The sequence below is a fragment of the Mytilus galloprovincialis genome, chromosome 2 (genome assembly GCF_965363235.1).
Source record: "Mytilus galloprovincialis chromosome 2, xbMytGall1.hap1.1, whole genome shotgun sequence".
In the NCBI taxonomy this organism is placed as follows: Eukaryota; Metazoa; Mollusca; class Bivalvia; order Mytilida; family Mytilidae; genus Mytilus; species Mytilus galloprovincialis.
This window is the reverse complement of record NC_134839.1, coordinates 106,468,957-106,486,737: the sequence shown is the minus strand read 5'-3', so window position 1 is coordinate 106,486,737 and position 17,781 is coordinate 106,468,957. Positions and strand designations below refer to the sequence as shown.

The window sequence follows — 17,781 nt, the reverse complement described above, 5'->3', positions numbered from 1 at the left end:
CATATAATATATTAGGTCCTTAATACCCCTTGGTCATATGCATGATCTATTGACTTTGAACTTTTAACTAGTTTACTTGAACTAGTTTGTGATTATTATAATTATGTTAGTTTAAGATACCAGTAATCTATGTGTTAAGGTTTGTTTTAAGGGGACAACTTATGAAAAGTCAATGGTATTTGGTAAGCAGTTGTATAAGTGTTGGCACATCTTATTTCCATAGGGATTGTTCAGCCGTGTACAATCAGTCACGGATCATTGTCTTTGAATATATTTTACATGTTAATGCATTTCTATTTTAATTGTATTATTTGCATTATCAAAATAACAAATAGGCAAAACATGTATCTGTATTAAAAGCTGATTATAGATAAGACATGTACAATTATTATAAAGATAAGAAGATGCCGAATGATAGCCAATGCATCATAATGAGACAAACTCTATATACATATATCCACCAAAATTAAAATGAAGAAAGTAAGCAATTATAGTTAGGCAACCATACAGGCTTCAAAAAATGTTGTATCATTGCTAGGCCCTTATAACAACATCAGCATTTATTGTAATATAACTTGCACGAAAATTACACCACTTCAGATAGTTTCATCTATGATTTGATGATTGTGCATACAATGTAGGTGCACCAGCTAATGCAACTAAAACTGCTAATATGGCATATTCATACTATAGAATTTAGTTGAATTAAACCACACACCACTGCTGGACCCCATTATTGAAATTGTTAATATGATAAGAATAATTCTCCATGCAGCTTGTAACTATTAGCAAAACCTACATGTATACTGCATAGTAAGCCTTAGAAGACCAGGAAATTACAAATGTAAAACAATAAAACTACAGCAGCCTGATTTATGTACAAAACAGTTGTGAAAAATGGATATGATATACAGCAACAATTACCAAATTACTGGGTCCTGAATATGGACAGGCACAAACTCTTCCCTTATATGGGACAGTGTACAGTATGTGCATAATCGCAGATATTAAATATTAAAAAAATAATTCGACATAACTTTTGAAAGTGGCAGGATTGGATAGTGAAAACTTTAGGGTACAAACATTATTCAATACTTGAGAAATAGCCGAGATAATATTTTCACCAATTTTTCAACAATATTCGTCTTAACTTCTGCCAAGTTTGCCTCTGCTTTTTTTTACTTAACTGCCTACAGTGCCTTTGGTGCTTTGATTCGTAAATCTTAGTAATCTATTAAAAAAAGCTTCTCCTCTGAAACTACTTGGCCAAATTAATCCAAACTTGGACACAATCATCTTTGGGGTATCTAGTTTAAAAAATGTGTGGCGTGACCCGGCCAAACAACCAAGATGGCCGCCATGGCTAAAATAGAACATAGAGGTGAAATGTAGATTTTGGCTTATATCTCTGAAACCAAAGCATTTAGAGCAAATCTGACATGGGGGTAAAAGTGTTTATCGGGTGAAGATTTATCTGCCCTGAAATTTTCAGACGAATCGGACAACCTGTTGTTGGGTTGCTGCCCCCGAATTAGTAATTTTAAGGAAATTTTGCAGATTTTGGTTATTATCTTGAATATTATTATAGATAGAGATAAACTGTAAACAGCAATAATGTTCAGCAAAATAAGATCTACAAATAAGTCAACATGACCAAAATTGTCAATTGACCCCTTAAGGAGTTATTGCCCTTTATAGTTAATTGTTAACAATTTTCATAAATTTTTGTTAATTTTTGTAAATTTTTAGGAAATATTTTCCACTGTAATTACTGGGCCAAGTTCATTATAGATAGAGATAATTGTAGCAACAAGAATGTTCCGTAAAGAAAGATCTACAAACACATCACCATCACCAAAACACCATTTTGTCATGAATTTATCTGTGTCCATTGTTAATATGCACATAGACCAAGGTGAGCGACACAGGCTCTTGAGAGCCTCTAGTTAATTATACTTATAGTTTTCATTATAAAATTTTGCACTTTTAAAATCTAAATATAAACATTTTTATATCATTTGTTTCTTTTTCGATTATATTTATAGTTTTTGATATGATATTTTTTGTTTTTAAATCTCAATATTGAATCAATTTTCAATCAAAAATGCATGTTATTAAAAGTGGAAAAAGCGGGATGAAACCCCTATAAATATCACTGTTCGCAACAATTATAACAACAAATCTTAATTATAACCACAACTCTTATTTAAATAGCATCCATAACACTTAGAATTAAAATCACATTAACCAAAATATGCAATTCATACCCAATTTCGTTTCAAAGTTTTCAATTTTACAAGGTAAAAAGTTTGACAACGAAAAAAGGATTATCTCCCCTTTCCCGTAAACCAAAGTCACACTATGTTTTAAACTGCCATAACTACCTGATGAGAAATAAACATGAACTACCATCTGTACCCCACACTTGTAGCAATATTCAAACACCATCATACAATTGATTAATTTAATAAAAGGTTTCCTTCCAAGTACAGCTTACAATAAATTGTCTATTAATGAATAAATAAATTTTTGGTGAACTCAGATATGCCGAATCTGATCGTGTATTTATATTTTGGATTTTGGACCATATAAGTTATTAGTCCAATATCAGATCCCCCTCCCCGATTACTTGTTCACACTCAATCTAAGGCGGAAATCTATTCTGTGTCATACTTTTAATCACAATCCAAATTCAGTGCTGTATCTTTCTTGAATGCCTAAAGTTTTTATACTTGCCCAAACTGTTAAATGTCCGACTTCTGCGGCTGCGTCAAGCTGCACCCCATGGAGCGTTTTATCCTAATAGTAATGTATACGTTTTAATTTAGGTAAGAACCTTGTAAGAACTTAATATGTTTTAATTTGTTGTACTTTGTCGTATTCAAATGTTTTTTTTTTTAATTTTACGATTTTTTTGGTGTTCATACTGCTTTGCATACATACATTGTCACAAAATATAAGTAAATAAAATATGACAATGTTATTATTCGACTAAAAATAATTAGGATTTACATAGTGATGTTAGTACATGGAAGTTGAAATGACATTAATTAGATAAGATATTGCAATTTATTTTTGAATCACAGTTTTACCAATCAAGGAAAGGTTTCTGATTATATGTTTAAAGCAAATTTAGCACAGGATTTTATTGTTTATACACAGTTTCGATTTAGATGAAAATCCGACAAGGTTATAAAACATAAATAATATCACCATAACAAGCACAGTTGCATTTTAATTTTCATCTCATGGATATAAAATACATCAAATAACACTATAACAAACTAAATCCAAATTTAATATTATTGTGACTATAAATAAAGCAAATCTATCTTATTTTTAGAAATTTTCCTGTGATAATAAAAACGTCAGAAAAATACGCCAAGTTTTGTGGCGTTGATCAATTCATATGACGCGCAGTTTATATTTCGTTTGTAATGTTATGTTGTTCGTTGTTATTCTACGGTTTACATGTTGTAATGTACTATTATTTTATTTACTTATGTATTCCTGTGTGCCGAGTGTTCATGCGTTTGTGTTTACTGTATTCCTGTCAGATAGTGTTGTCATTTTAGCAGTAATGTTAACATTGCCTTACTAACGGGAGGTTTTCCTAGCCGTAAAACCAAGTTTAACCCATCATTTATTCTAAAAAAATATCCTGTACCAAGTCATGAATGTGGTAGTTGTTACCTACAGTCTGTTTCTATGTCTGTTTGCGTGTGCTTTTCTTGTAGTATTTCTGGGGTTCGGTTGTTTTCCTATTATGGTTGATGTATTTCTGGTGTTCGGTTGTTTTCCTATTATGGTTGATGTATTTCTGGTTGATGTATTTCTGGTGTTCGGTTGTTTTCCTATGATGGTTGATGTATTTCTGGTGTTCGGTTGTTTTCCTATGATGGTTGATGTATTTCTGGTGTTCGGTTGTTTTCCTAAGATGGTTGATGTATTTCTGGTGTTCGGTTGTTTTCCTATGATGGTTGATGTATTTCTGGTGTTCGGTTGTTTTCCTATGATGGTTGATGTATTTCTGGTGTTCGGTTGTTTTCCTATGATGGTTGATGTATTTCTGGTGTTCGGTTGTTTTCCTATGATGGTTGATGTATTTCCCTCGGTTATGATTTGATCCCGGGATTTGTATTTGCTTTATCGAATAATGACTATTGAACAGATGTATACTTCTGTTGCCTTATTTCTAAAATTCCACACTTCAATAACTGTTTTCATTTTCCTAAACATGTATCTAAAAAGTAAAATCACAAAAATACTGAACTCCAAGGAAAATTCAAAACGGAAAGTCCATAATCAAACTTTAAAAATCAAATGATAAAACACATCAAACGAATGGACAACAAATCCCTTATTCCTGACTTGGTATAGGCATTTTTAAATGTAGAAAATGGTTGATTGAACCTGGTTTTATAGCGCTATACCTCTCACTTGTATGACAGTCGCATCAATTAGTCGCATCATCAGTCACATCATCAGTCATATAAATTAGAACTAACTATTTCTCCATTTCTTCGATTAATGGAAAGGGAACCATTTTATCGAATACTGATATTATTGTAATCATATGCTAAATAGTAATTACTTCGACATTTGTTATGCTAGTAAGACAGTGATATTGTTAAAGGACGGATGAGTGTGTCCAGAAAGTTAAAAGTATAACCGAAGTTCGACATTATTTCTTCTGTTATTGATACATTTGAATATTTATCATTCTTACTAAAAAATACCAAGTTTAGTTGGCCAAATTGTTAAGGCAAATGGTAACGTATCAGACAAAACAACTAAGACACATGTTTAACATTATAGCCTACAAACTCATTATCAAGTAACTAGTGAGCACCCAACCAACGATCTATTAATAAGTTTCATTTTCATTACTCAACAGTAGAAAACCAATAACCTATCAGGTATACAGCTTCTACACGTAGGTGTCTAACGACTTTGACTCCATATGAGGGTATAGCACGGTCGTTTAAAGTATATCATTCATTTCTCTCCGGAATTTACGGGAGCAACCAACAAACTATGTATCAATCGATATCTCGTCTATTCCTCTAAGCAACTAATAAGCGGTCGACAAATACATGTAAGTATTCTGATTCCTTCTCTGTGGCAAGTAGACTTGGAAAATGTAATGACATAAAACTGCCTAACAAAAATGGTCACTTAAAAATGTATAATATGAGGTTTTAATAATCTATCTGGTCTTTTACAGGGAACAGAGAGTATAAGTGACTATGCCATATCTTTTCATTATGTGCCTCCACAAAAAATGTACGCATTAGAGTTTTACATATACCATTTACGTCCATACGGAATAGAATCAGGACATCAACATCTGAATGTGCACAACTGACATGGATTTATAAAGCTGAGTTAATTTTACGGACCTGACTGAATCAAAAAGATTTTGAAATAGTGTATATAATATATTGTTTAACATTGGTCAAGTACAAATTGAGTCTACCAACGAAGTAGTTACCCATCAGAAGTAATTTACGGCCGCTTTTAGTGTTCACTTCATCGACCATGACCGAAGTTTCGGGATTTGATTTTGGGGTTTAACCACAAATCTTAAATAAATCAAACTGTTTAAACTATATACGGACAAATGCAATTAACCTAATCGAATGTGGTTATATTATTCCACATTTGTTAAATGCTGAAAACGATCACATCATTTTTTGTACGATACATTGACTGTTATTTATCATTCGCATTTATTTTAAGGGTATGAAAATTCGACGAAAGCAAATATCAATTAATTACATATAATTCCGTGTTGTTTCGTATAGAGAAGTAAATTGGACATCTATATTTAAATGTGTATTTGGTTGCACATTATTAACGTACTTACTTATATGCTTAAAAGACGAAAGTTCATAAATAAGGTAGTTTCACTGTAACTAGCAAGAAACATCTGAACAAGAACCATGTTTTCTTTTTCTTCTGTTTCATAATACATAATTATCGTAGAATATATATTTAAAAGACGTTCATGATTCACCCCGTGAATACATCAAACATTTTTTTTAAATGTGAAGAAAATCAAGTATTAATGTGAAAATAATATCAGACAATTCCACAATAAGTCCTAGAGAACAAACATCGAGTCATGTTTTGTGAGGAATGTACACAAACTAGATTGGTTAACAAATGGATATTCAACTTATAATTCTGTTGCAAACAGACAACTCCATGGTAAAAACCGAAAACGACAAAAAATGCAAACAACAATGTAAGAAACACAAAATAGAAACTTAAAAACTGAACTGCACAAGCAGAAACAGGAGTGATCTTAGTTTCCCATAAAGAAATCACATTTTCTAAAAGAGGGACGAAAGATACCAAAGGGACAGTCAAACTCATAAATCTAAAACAAACTGACAACGCCATGGCTAAAAATGAAAAAAGACAAACAGAAAAACAATAGTAAACATGACACAACATAGAAAACTAAAGAATAAACAACACGAACCACACCAAAAACAAGGCTGATCTCAGGTGCTCCGGAGGGGTAAGCAGATCCTGCTCCACATGTGGAACCCGTCGTGTTGCTTATGTGATTACAAATCCGGTAAATAGTCTAATTCGGTAGGTCACATTCATGAAAGGGAAGGGGGTTGTAGTTACGACGTAAGGAACATATCCGATATCATTTGTGAAACGGTTATTCCATAACGGTCAACCAACTCGTGATGGCGTCCGTAAAATTTACGAAGGGATGACTTCAACTTCACCATTTGGAACTCTTGGTTTAATAGCTTCCTTCTAACATGTTGTAGCTCCTATTAAAATTTGGAAACAAATACCAATTTATGTCATTCGTTTGTTAATTGTCAATTTAAGCCATTTCCATTTACGGTTCAGAAACTAATCGTTGATTGGTATCAAATAAAGGCAACAGTAGTATACCGCTGTCGAAAATCTTTAATCGATTGAGAGAAAACAAATCCAGGTTACAAAATAAAACCGAGGGAAACACATCACCTTTAAGAGGAAAACAACGAAATTACAGAAACACTAAATAGTTATCAAAGGTACCAGGATTATAATTTAGTAAGCCAGACGTCCGTTTCGTCTACATAAGACTCATCAGTGACGCTCATTTCAAAAATATTTATAAAACCAAACAAGTAGAAAGTTGAAGAGCATTGAGGATCCAAAATTCCGAAAAGTTGTGCCAAATACGGCTAAGGTAATCTATGCCTGGGATAAGAAAATCCTTAGTTTTTTTAAAAATTCAAAGTTTTGTAAACAGGAAATTTATAAAAATAACCACATTATTGATTTTCATGTCAACACCGAAGTGTTGACTACTGGGCTGGTGATACCCTCGGGGACGAAACGTCCACCAGCAGTGGCATCGACCCAGTGGTGTAAATAGTTATCAAATGTACCAGGATTATAATTTAGTACGCCAGACGACAATAAACCAAACGATAATGTAACACACAAAGAAACGAACTATAAGATAACAACTGCCATTTTCATGACTTTGTACAGGACATTTTAAGAAAAAAATAGTGGGTTGAAACTGATTTTGTGGCTAGCGTAACCTCGCGCTTTTATAGCAATGTTAAATATAACACTTAAATGACAACATTATATGACAGGACTACAGTACTAATAAACGCAAGAAAATTCAGGACAGAGACATAAATATTAAACGGTTTATCTTAGTTATCAAAGGTACCAGGCTTATAATTTGATACGCAAGACTCGCGTTTCATCTACATAAGACTCAACAGAGACGCTTAGATAAAAATAGTCAGAAAGCAAACAAGTATAAAAGTATCAACACGACATAAGTAATCAGCTGTTATCGGTAAACAGTGATAATACTGCAAAATGTTAAAAGTTTTATATAACGTGGACAATGTAGTTTGTCGTTTCCGGGATTATGGATATCAAATGAAATACGGTATGTACTGAATTGAAAAAAAACCCAAATATTTCGATTCTGATTGCCATTTTACCTTTTCTAAGCGTTAATTTCGCTAAAGTCTATTTTTCCAGTGGAGGAACATTATGTGTGTGTAACTGGACAACTGTTGTAGTATAATAAGGACCACAGTATTATACCGCTGTTTTAATTTTTTTCGCAAATCGGTTAAGAGAAAACAAAGCAGGTTACAAACAAACAGAGGAACACATCAGCTATGAGGAAAACAACAGAACAACAGCAAATCTAAACAACAAAATACATAGAAACGAACCATTTGATAATACTTGTTGTATATTGATTTAAATCAGGAATATATGTTATAATCTGATTTTTTTTTAAATAACTTTATATATGTCTGTGGGAAATGACATCCTTATTCTTATGGTGATAAGTTTATAAAGCTTATTAAGTAACACGCAAATGCATATGTAAATATCGTCTCCCTTCTATAAAAACTTCAATATTTCAATTATGAGAAGATAGGATGAAGGTAACGACAACTGGACAGTAATTGTGTACATCTGGGAAACATATATTCAACAGCGGTTAATAGTATCTTGATGGCACAAAAAGCTTATTACAAGGCAAGCTTACCAGAAAAACGAGATAGAAAATACAATTTTGAAATAAAAAAATCATCATTTGAAAATTAACAAGACAAAACCACAGCCATAAAGAAAAGTGTAGAAAAGATCAACAATAATACTCAAAACACTACACAAAAAGTTATAGTCTCAGCAAAACAAAACAAAAGTTTGGAGATCTCAAATAAATGAACAGCGATTGACTTGTCTCAGAAAATATAAATCACAAGGCTAGCAGACATTATTTGAAGAGGGTCGGAAATTTTACCTCTAATAGAATTTTATAAATTTAAACCTACAGTTAAAGAGTGTACTGATCGTCAAAGTTTTTTTTCTATAATTTGTAGGTCAGGGCTGTCGGAAAGGGAAAATGGGTATCGGAGAATCAATAATTACAAGTATTACAAATTAAAGATCACCAAGAACTAATTGATTACTTGATTTATAGGATATATCTTTTTCCGGTTGGTATAAACTCATCATAGATACCAGGACTAAATTTTGTATACACGCCAGACGCACGTTTCGTCTACAAAAGACTCATCAGTGACGCTCGAATCCAAAAAAGTTAAAAAGGCCAAATATAGTATAATATATCTTTTTAAAGTTGAAAAGGCAAAACAATATATAATATATCTGTTCTTGGTTGATATAATGTTTCTTTTTTAAAATATATCCCTAACATCACTGAAGAAAACCGGATATGGTGTACTAATTTTTTAACTAAAAAATGTATGGAGATAAATTTTTAAAGTTGTGAAATAATCCAATTATCTTCGAGAACTTATTTAAGAGTACTGTGATTTACAAGAATGATATTTTAGATACAAAACAAAAAAGTTTTCATATGGGCAGAATTTATGAGAAAAAAACGTGTGTATAAAGATTTGAATTTTTATGTAAGGAAATCATTTTCTGAGTGTAATGCAGAACATTTGTGTATTATTAAAGAATATATTGATACTTCATTTGTCAATACTATTATGTATAAGATGTTTTGTAAATATCTTGAACAAGTGAAATGCAATTTACAGATAGAGACAGCTTTATCTGGTAAAGGTGAAAACAAACTCCGAACGTATAATTTATTTGAAGACAGTTTTGAAACAGAACTTATTTTACAATTTCAATTTCACAAAGAAATCATTGTCCCAAATTTCGATGTCGATTAGCACCAATAAGACTCGAAACGGGGAGGTTTGAAAAAATGCTTTTATAGGATCGAGTCTGTGATAGATGTACGGATTTGTTAGAAGATGAAGCCCATGTCCTTTATTGAGAGAGAGATAACAAAGCAGCCGCGTAAAATTTGCTCTGCCGAAAATTAGTATTAAAACTGATAAACGAAGATTCAGGAAAGAGCCAGAAGGAATTTAAAGTAAGCATTTATCAATTTGATTGTTTTTTGTGACATTTTCCCCCTATTTCTATCGAGTTATTAAAAGTATTTTTTAAGCCGACAACGTCGCCATTGTTTTATTGTGCTATAAAGCTTTTATTGCAACGTAAGACAATCTGATTTAATTTTGCAAAAATCCCGAAATATTGTTATAACGTTAGAATAAAATGACGGAGTTCAATGCTGGTAATCAGAATATGGAAGAAGATATCGTTGAGCTACTTCTTAAACTTGATTATCGATTAATTAAGTGTAATTAAAGAAAGGACGGATAAAAAAGAAGGCATTGATAGAAAACTTACCGAGCTAACGAGTAAAGTATCGAGCATTGAAAAAAAATGATAATGAAAACCCGAACAAATACATAAGAGAAAGATGCTGGATAATTTAAAATAGAACTTACGGAAGCTAAGAGAGATATTAATGAAAATAAAAATTAAAATTGCTAAGCTTAAATGAATGTGGAATAAAGACAAAAAGGCAATATCCCGAATTTATTGACCTTTCAACCAAATACGACATTATATATTTCCAAGAAACTAAAACCGACAACTGCGACCATCTATCCTTGCCTGGCTATACTTTCCAAATGAAAAACAGATGCAACTTATCAAATAGGCGATCGGACGGCCTAATAAATTGTTATAAGATGAGATATCAAAATATGTCCAACTTGAAGAAAATTAAAGCAATTTTGTCATGTGGATTAATATGTCATCCCAATACACAAAACAAGAACGACGATTCCACCTGAAAATACACGTTACACTTCCTCCGATTCTTATTCGAGAAATTGTAAATGATACTGTCTTTTTGAAATGATGAAAAACCGGAGAGGGGGGGGGGAGCGTGTTAAGCGCTTTCAACGACTTCGCGAAGGCATTCGATAAACTCGGGAAACGGACTCGGATATAAAATGAACCTGAATGACATCAATGGTAAAATGTATATTGTAAATACGTACAATGGTATCAAATCATGGACATATAACAATGAATCTTCAATCTTTTAGACAGGGTGCAAACCTATCGCCATTTTTATTTTCTTTATATATAAATGATCTAACGGTTTATTTTAAATAGCAAAAATATCAAAATGGCTCATCTTCCATATCCGAATGTTTGAAAAATGATCTGAATGTGTACTTACGATTGTGTTTACTACTTTATGCCGATGATACCGTCATCATGTTAGAGAATAAAGGCGATCTCCAAAACCAACTAGATTTACTAAGTGATACAGTCATATTTGAAAATTAAAAGTTAATGTGACATCATCATTAGATGCATGACTATTTCGTTCTGGTGCAAACTATGCTCAGACGAAAACAAACTGTCGTCATTAATTTACAAGATCGCATACTATCAACACAGTTGTGAAAAATGAAAGCATCAAATGGATCAAATATGTTCAAGATATTCTAAACATGTGCTGATTTTCAAATATTTTTCGACTACAAAATGGACGTTTCTCAAAGTGGCTTAATCAGAACATCAAAAAGAAGCTACAAATGTAATTGGCCAATACAAACAGACATGGTACTCGTCAATAAAAAAATCACCAAAATGCATAAACTATAGACTGTTAACAAAGAGGGACGAAAGATACCAGTGGGACAGTCAAACTCAAAAATCGAAAATAAACTGACAACGCCTGGTTAAAAATAAAAGAAGACAAACAGACAAACAATACAACACATGACACAACATAGAAAACTATTGGTGATCTCAGGTGCTCCGGAAAGGTAAGCAGATCCTGCTCCACATGTGGAACCCGTCGTGTTGCTTATGTTATAACAAATCCGGTAAATAGTCTAATTCGGTAGGTCACATTCATGAAAGGGAAGGGGTTTGTATTTACGACGTAAGGAACATATCCGATATCATTTGTGAAACGGTTATTCCATAACGGTCAACCAACTCGTGATGGCGTCCGTAAAATTTACGAAGGGATGATTTCAACTTCACCATTTGGAACTCTTGGTTTAATAGCATCCTTGTGAGCAGCAACCATCTATCAAGAAAGTCATGATAGGAGAAGCACGCACGGGAATATCGTATCAATTGGGTGATAACAAATATGTTGTCAATAAAAAAAATCAAGCATCTTGATAATTTCAGTTTTAGAGCATTTTTTGTTTGATTCAGAGTGAGGATTTATTCCTCCCTAAGACAAGATACTTGTATCTACGTTGGCCATTCTTTTTATGAAACAAAGCAATTACAACTCTTTCAATTTGTCTTTTAGTCTGGAATGTGGAATACTTGTGTAAAGTGTAGAAAAGTCAATTTTTAATACTATTGCAAGATGAAAGGGAGCTAGATTGTTTATACTAGTACTCTAAAAGATCTTTGGAATTTTTTAGTATCCACATTTGATTCATGCCACCTCTAGAATAGGAAGTTTCACAATAACTTTGAAGCCCGGCTTTGATTGTTGATAAATTAGATGTTTTTAAAATAATTCAGAAAGAGATTTCGTGGAACACTTGGAAGACCCAGCAATATACCGTTGTTTGTAAGGATACTTATGTAGTTTAGGAATCCGATACAGTGATGGAAGATCCAGTTCTTCATCTTTGGTTGAAATTCCAAAGGAACATAGAACAGACCTGTGATTATCCATGATTTCCTCTTTCGTAAGTGTCGTGAGGGTATATGTTGAGTTTCCAAATGAATTGTCAATACCTAATTAGTTTATCAAGCAGTTAATATAATGAGTTTTACACACAAATACGATGTTGTTTTAGGCTTTATCTGCGGGGAAAACAACATATTTGTCATGGAGGTAGGATAAGTGTTTTGCAACATTTGGTTCTTTAGAGATTGACGTAGCATGGGCATTGATAAACCCATTCAATTTCCAAATTCTGATTTGTATCAACGACCTCACAGCCTTAATACATTCAGAAAGAGTGTCTACGTCTGCCTTCTCGCGCTTAGCCCATTGTCTGGCATAATTCTCGACTGAATCCATCAAAATTTTGAACTTGTATTTCCAATTGATAAATTTAGGCTCACGATATTTCGGACATTTCGATAACACATTTCGGAGGGAGGTGTTATTAACAATGTTGAGGTCACCGGTAATAACGTGGCCAGCCGGATTATATGTGAATTTGGAACTAGAACAAGTGCAATCAGGAGGTTTAGACTTAAAGTCGTCAATATTGAGATCCTGCAACACGTGTTTGTAATTGATAACAAATACAATCCACATTTAAAAATACATATTTCCTATTACAGAACTCAGTGTCACCCATATTCGTACTACAGATTTATATATCAACAAACTTCAAATGAAAATTATTTCTGTCATTTGTAGATAAAACTACATTTTATGAATTCTAAATTTACATAGAACTATATCTGATACTATATTTTTAATAATGTCACCATGATTAAAATAAAGGGCTGCGCTTTAGCGCATGATACGCCCGTTGTTTGAAAGACGACGGGCGTATAAAAATGGCAAAAAAGACTACAATGACAATGAGGAGCAGCAAGAAGATAACAGGGAAAGTGAAGATAGTGAAAGTGACTCTACTGAAAGTTATGATCTAAATGAGGAAGTAGGTGATGAAAGTAAGGATTTCATTGGTGATGAAGATAAAGATTTCATTGATGATGAGGAGGCTTCTTCTGAGAATGAAAATGAGGATTTTTCTGATGATGAGGACAGTGATTACAGTGAAGAAGACACTGATGATTAAACCTAGTTCAGCTTTTCGATATTTAGCATAAAAAACAAATATCATTAACATTGGCATATAACACAGAAGTCTTCAATGCAATATAAGGAAAGTGATATATGATTATGGGTTTTAGTAATTCTATGGCTGATTTCCAAATTTTATAGTAGTTTGAAAGAAGGTAATTTTCTTGGGGTATATTGCTCATAGGTAGATTCTGTTGAACACAGTAAGGAATTCATACTAAATTATACAAAGATGTATGCAAAAGTTGTTCAAATGGTGCTTAATATGGTGGATAATGGTTATTACCTTTTTATTGTTTAGAATATTCACAAGATGATCATATTGATAAATGTTTAGGAGACTTGATTTCCTTATTTTTTTCATAAAATGACACCCTTTAACATTTAAGGAATATTTAGTCACATGTTAGGATTTTCATGTTGTCACTTGTTCACTTATTATGTGTTATTGTAGACTAGTTATGTTTTATAACATTTTTTATTGCGCTCAACCCTTCCACCGAAACCGAACTCTATAAAAAAGCTGCAATGCTAAGGTATCATTTGTGATTTCAATTGCAACCAATTTTAACAAGAGTAAAACATCCTATATGCAAAAACAGTATTTGATTTTTATCCATAGCTTAGATAGTAAAAATGTTATCATAAAATGATATATGCCTCAGGGAACAGTTAGTATCTCAGGGACTGCTAATGTGCTTTCATCCTTGCAACCATTCAATAATAGAACAAACGTATGACATTCATGGAACCTATTTTTTACAAGAAATTTAATGTTTTAAATTGAACTAAAGATTTTACAAATTTTATGTTTTCATCAGATTTTATTAAGTATTATTTGTTACATCAATAGATATAAACAATTCACTAAAGTTTCATGGACATTGGTGAAAGCCTTTTTGAGTTATTGTCCGAAGTGTTAAAAATCCCCCCCCTTTTTTTTAATAAAGCCCCATAAATCCAAAACTTAAAATCTGAAATTTATTAAAATTGAAAGGGAGCTTACATCAATAGATATAAACAATTCACCAAAGTTTCATGGACATTGGTGAAAGCCTTTTTGAGTTATTGTCCGAAGTGTTTAAAATCCCCCTTTTTTATGAATAAAGCCCAATTAATCCAAAACTTAAAATCTGAAATTTATAAAAATTGAAAGGGAGCTTACATCAATAGATATAAACAATTCACCAAAGTTTCATGGACATTGGTGAAAGCCTTTTTGAGTTATTGTCCGAAGTGTTGAAAATCCCCAATTTTTTATGAATAAAGCCCCATAAATCCAAAACTTAAAATCTGAAATTAAAAAAAACGAAAGGGAGCTTACGTCAATAGATATAAACAATTCACTTAAGTTTCATGGAAATTGGTGAAAGTGTTTTTGAGTTATTGTCCGAAGTGTGGACGACGGACGGACAGACGGACGGACAACGGTATACCATAATACTTCCCGTCTAAAAGACGGGCGTATAAAAAGTCAAGGAAATACATGCAGCGTATATTGCGATTGTATATAACATAGTTTACTTACCATGCTTTCGGTATCGGTACGCAGACATCATGAATGTAACCATCTTCCTTCACAGGGACTCGGTTAGCATATTAAATTTTTGTGATCAATATTTTTCAGATATTTTTTTGTATTTCCTGTTTATTTGTTTTACATTATTAATAACGTTTTTAACGTTGGCATCAGTATTTCTTCGTTTTCTAGCAATGTGCAGTTTTCTATCCATATCCGTATACTGAAAAATCCTTGGTTAGCAGATTATATATTTTTCAAATACTTTTTCGTATTTCCTGTTTATTTTTTTTACATTATTAATAACGTTTGTAACTTTTGATGATAAACAGAAAATTCGTGATTTTATTTACAGATATCAATATGATTCGTAGTTAAGTTTAATAGACGTAGACAATTTTATATGGAAATCATGTTCTTATAAAATGTTTTATAAAAGACATATTCTCTATAATTTATTTAATGTTAGAGTCTCTTATAGTTATGTACAGAATGTCTCTCTTTTTATATTTATATAAGATTATTCTAAATATATATTATTGAGACATGAGACTTAAGTCATATGAAACTTCAAATTAAAAAAAAATTATGCATATGGTTTTTTTATAACTAAATGGCTAGTTGTTATTATAAAACTTATGTACATATATTTCTTTCTCAAGAAAATTCTATAATTTATCCAAATTTAGAAGAAATTTACTTTTCTTCAATTGCTTGCTTCCAGCAAACAATTCGCCAACATGTTTTCCGTATGCAGCGTGACCTTTCCGTAAAAATCCGGTGATCGCAATACGCAAGTGCAAATGGAAAACCAAACGTTAACATCGTTCCGTCATCAAACTAAACTATATCTTATTGTACCTGCTATACACGTGCTTATCTGAATATTCATGCTTCTTTGTTGATTTCTTTACAAACGGGTGACAACCGTTAAACTTCGACTTCAAAACACGATCATAAATTAGCTGCCATATTTTCACAACAACACTGACCGATTGAAATATTTTTTGAGGATTATACGAATTTATGCGAAAAAAATTATAAAGTCATGCACAGAAGATTACGTTTATGATATATAGTCCAGTCAATCTAGCATACATTTCACCCTAACCTGAAGTAGTTGCTACAGAAGATTTTAAAGTTTTAATCTTTAGCATTATACCCCAAATATACACAGAAAAAAACCATAATATCTTACTTGAGGAAAACTAAAAAAAAATCACAATTTAAAATTCCTATGGAGATTTGCATTGAAAATGGGAGCTAACTCTACAAAAAAGGCAGAAATATCAATAAAAATTGATGCAAAATTATAACTTTACCGCTTTTATTCAACGGAATGTCTTGATTCTTGATATTTTAGCCATCTTTAGAGTGTAACAAACAACTCTAAAGATATTTTCATATCTTTTATCAGGCTACAATATAGATTTCGTAATTTATTAGTTGACCATTTATTGAGTTTTCAACATGTCAAGGTAAAGAATCTCAAATTTAATAAATATAATTAAGCATATATTCTTCTTTTTGTGGTTTAAAATTTCTTTAAAGGAGGTAGATGCTGAACAAATATAATAAACAGATATTAACAATACCAAATTTTACATTATTTTTTCAAAATGGTCACAAAGCCACAAATTTGCAATTTCTTTGATGAAAAATGCACAAAAATAAAAAATACCCATAAAAACTCGGCTTTGTACATTTCATGGGCAGGAGATTATATAAAATAGTAAAATACGAATTTTAAACCCATCAAAATATCATACTTGAAATAAATCTAAAGAAAATCAACCAAAAACTGACACAAAAAAGATTTATTTTTGCGGCGTTATCTCCCCTCCCAATGTTAATTTCCTTAGGAAATTTCCTTAGGAAATTAAAACTGCTGATTTTTGAGTTTTCCTCAAGTTAAATTTATGGGACTTTTCTCTGTGTATATTTAGGGGTTGATGCTATAGTTTAAAACTAACATGTTGCAATTAGTTTAAGGTTAAAAATTAGTTTGACTGGACTAATATGTATGCATTGGTTCAAGAATTGGATTAACATTATTTTTCATTGTACCTATTAATTTTGAAATATCTGTTGGAAAATGAATTAGAAATATTTAAATTATTGCAGTGTATAGTAATCAGTATATTGGTCCAACAAAAATGCTTTTAGTGCAGTGGGGAAAAAACTAATACTGATAATTGTAATTTTTGTTTAGCACATTTAATGTACAACATCTTGTACTTGGATATAAAATCACAGATAGTAAATATCATTTGTTGAATTATCTAATCACGATACTTGGTTTTCTCAAATTATAATGTGTTTTCGAACAACAAACACAATGTTGTAGTCTTAAGTATTTTTGAAAACGAATTTAGTAAGAGAGTAGACACAAAGAGATATGCATGAAAACAGAAAAAGGCTGGTACAAAAACAAAAAGAGTAAAAGGAAATAGACGTAGACACAAAATTTAAAAGAAACAGTCTATTGTTCAGTAAAAGTGGAATTAAATATGTGGAAGTGTCAACACCAAAAGTAAAAGTATTTGCAATTTGTGATGCTAACAAGTCTAAATTTGGTCTATTTTAACAAACTAATTCCAAT

At 31.8% G+C, this 17,781-nt stretch overlaps 1 protein-coding gene across 3 annotated transcripts in view; it reads left to right on the top strand.

Annotated features, from left to right (window-relative positions):
- LOC143065283 (glycoprotein-N-acetylgalactosamine 3-beta-galactosyltransferase 1-like) overlaps positions 1 to 6,836 on the top strand; it is a 45,584-nt gene extending 38,748 nt beyond the window's left edge. For all 3 annotated transcript variants that reach the window (XM_076238762.1, XM_076238763.1, XM_076238764.1), the window contains one exon: positions 5,228 to 6,836. In XM_076238762.1, coding sequence (XP_076094877.1) covers positions 5,228 to 5,368 — 141 coding nt within the window. In that variant the 3' untranslated portion in view covers positions 5,369 to 6,836. The remainder of the gene's footprint in view (positions 1 to 5,227) is intronic.
- Positions 6,837 to 17,781: the final 10,945 nt, after the last annotated feature.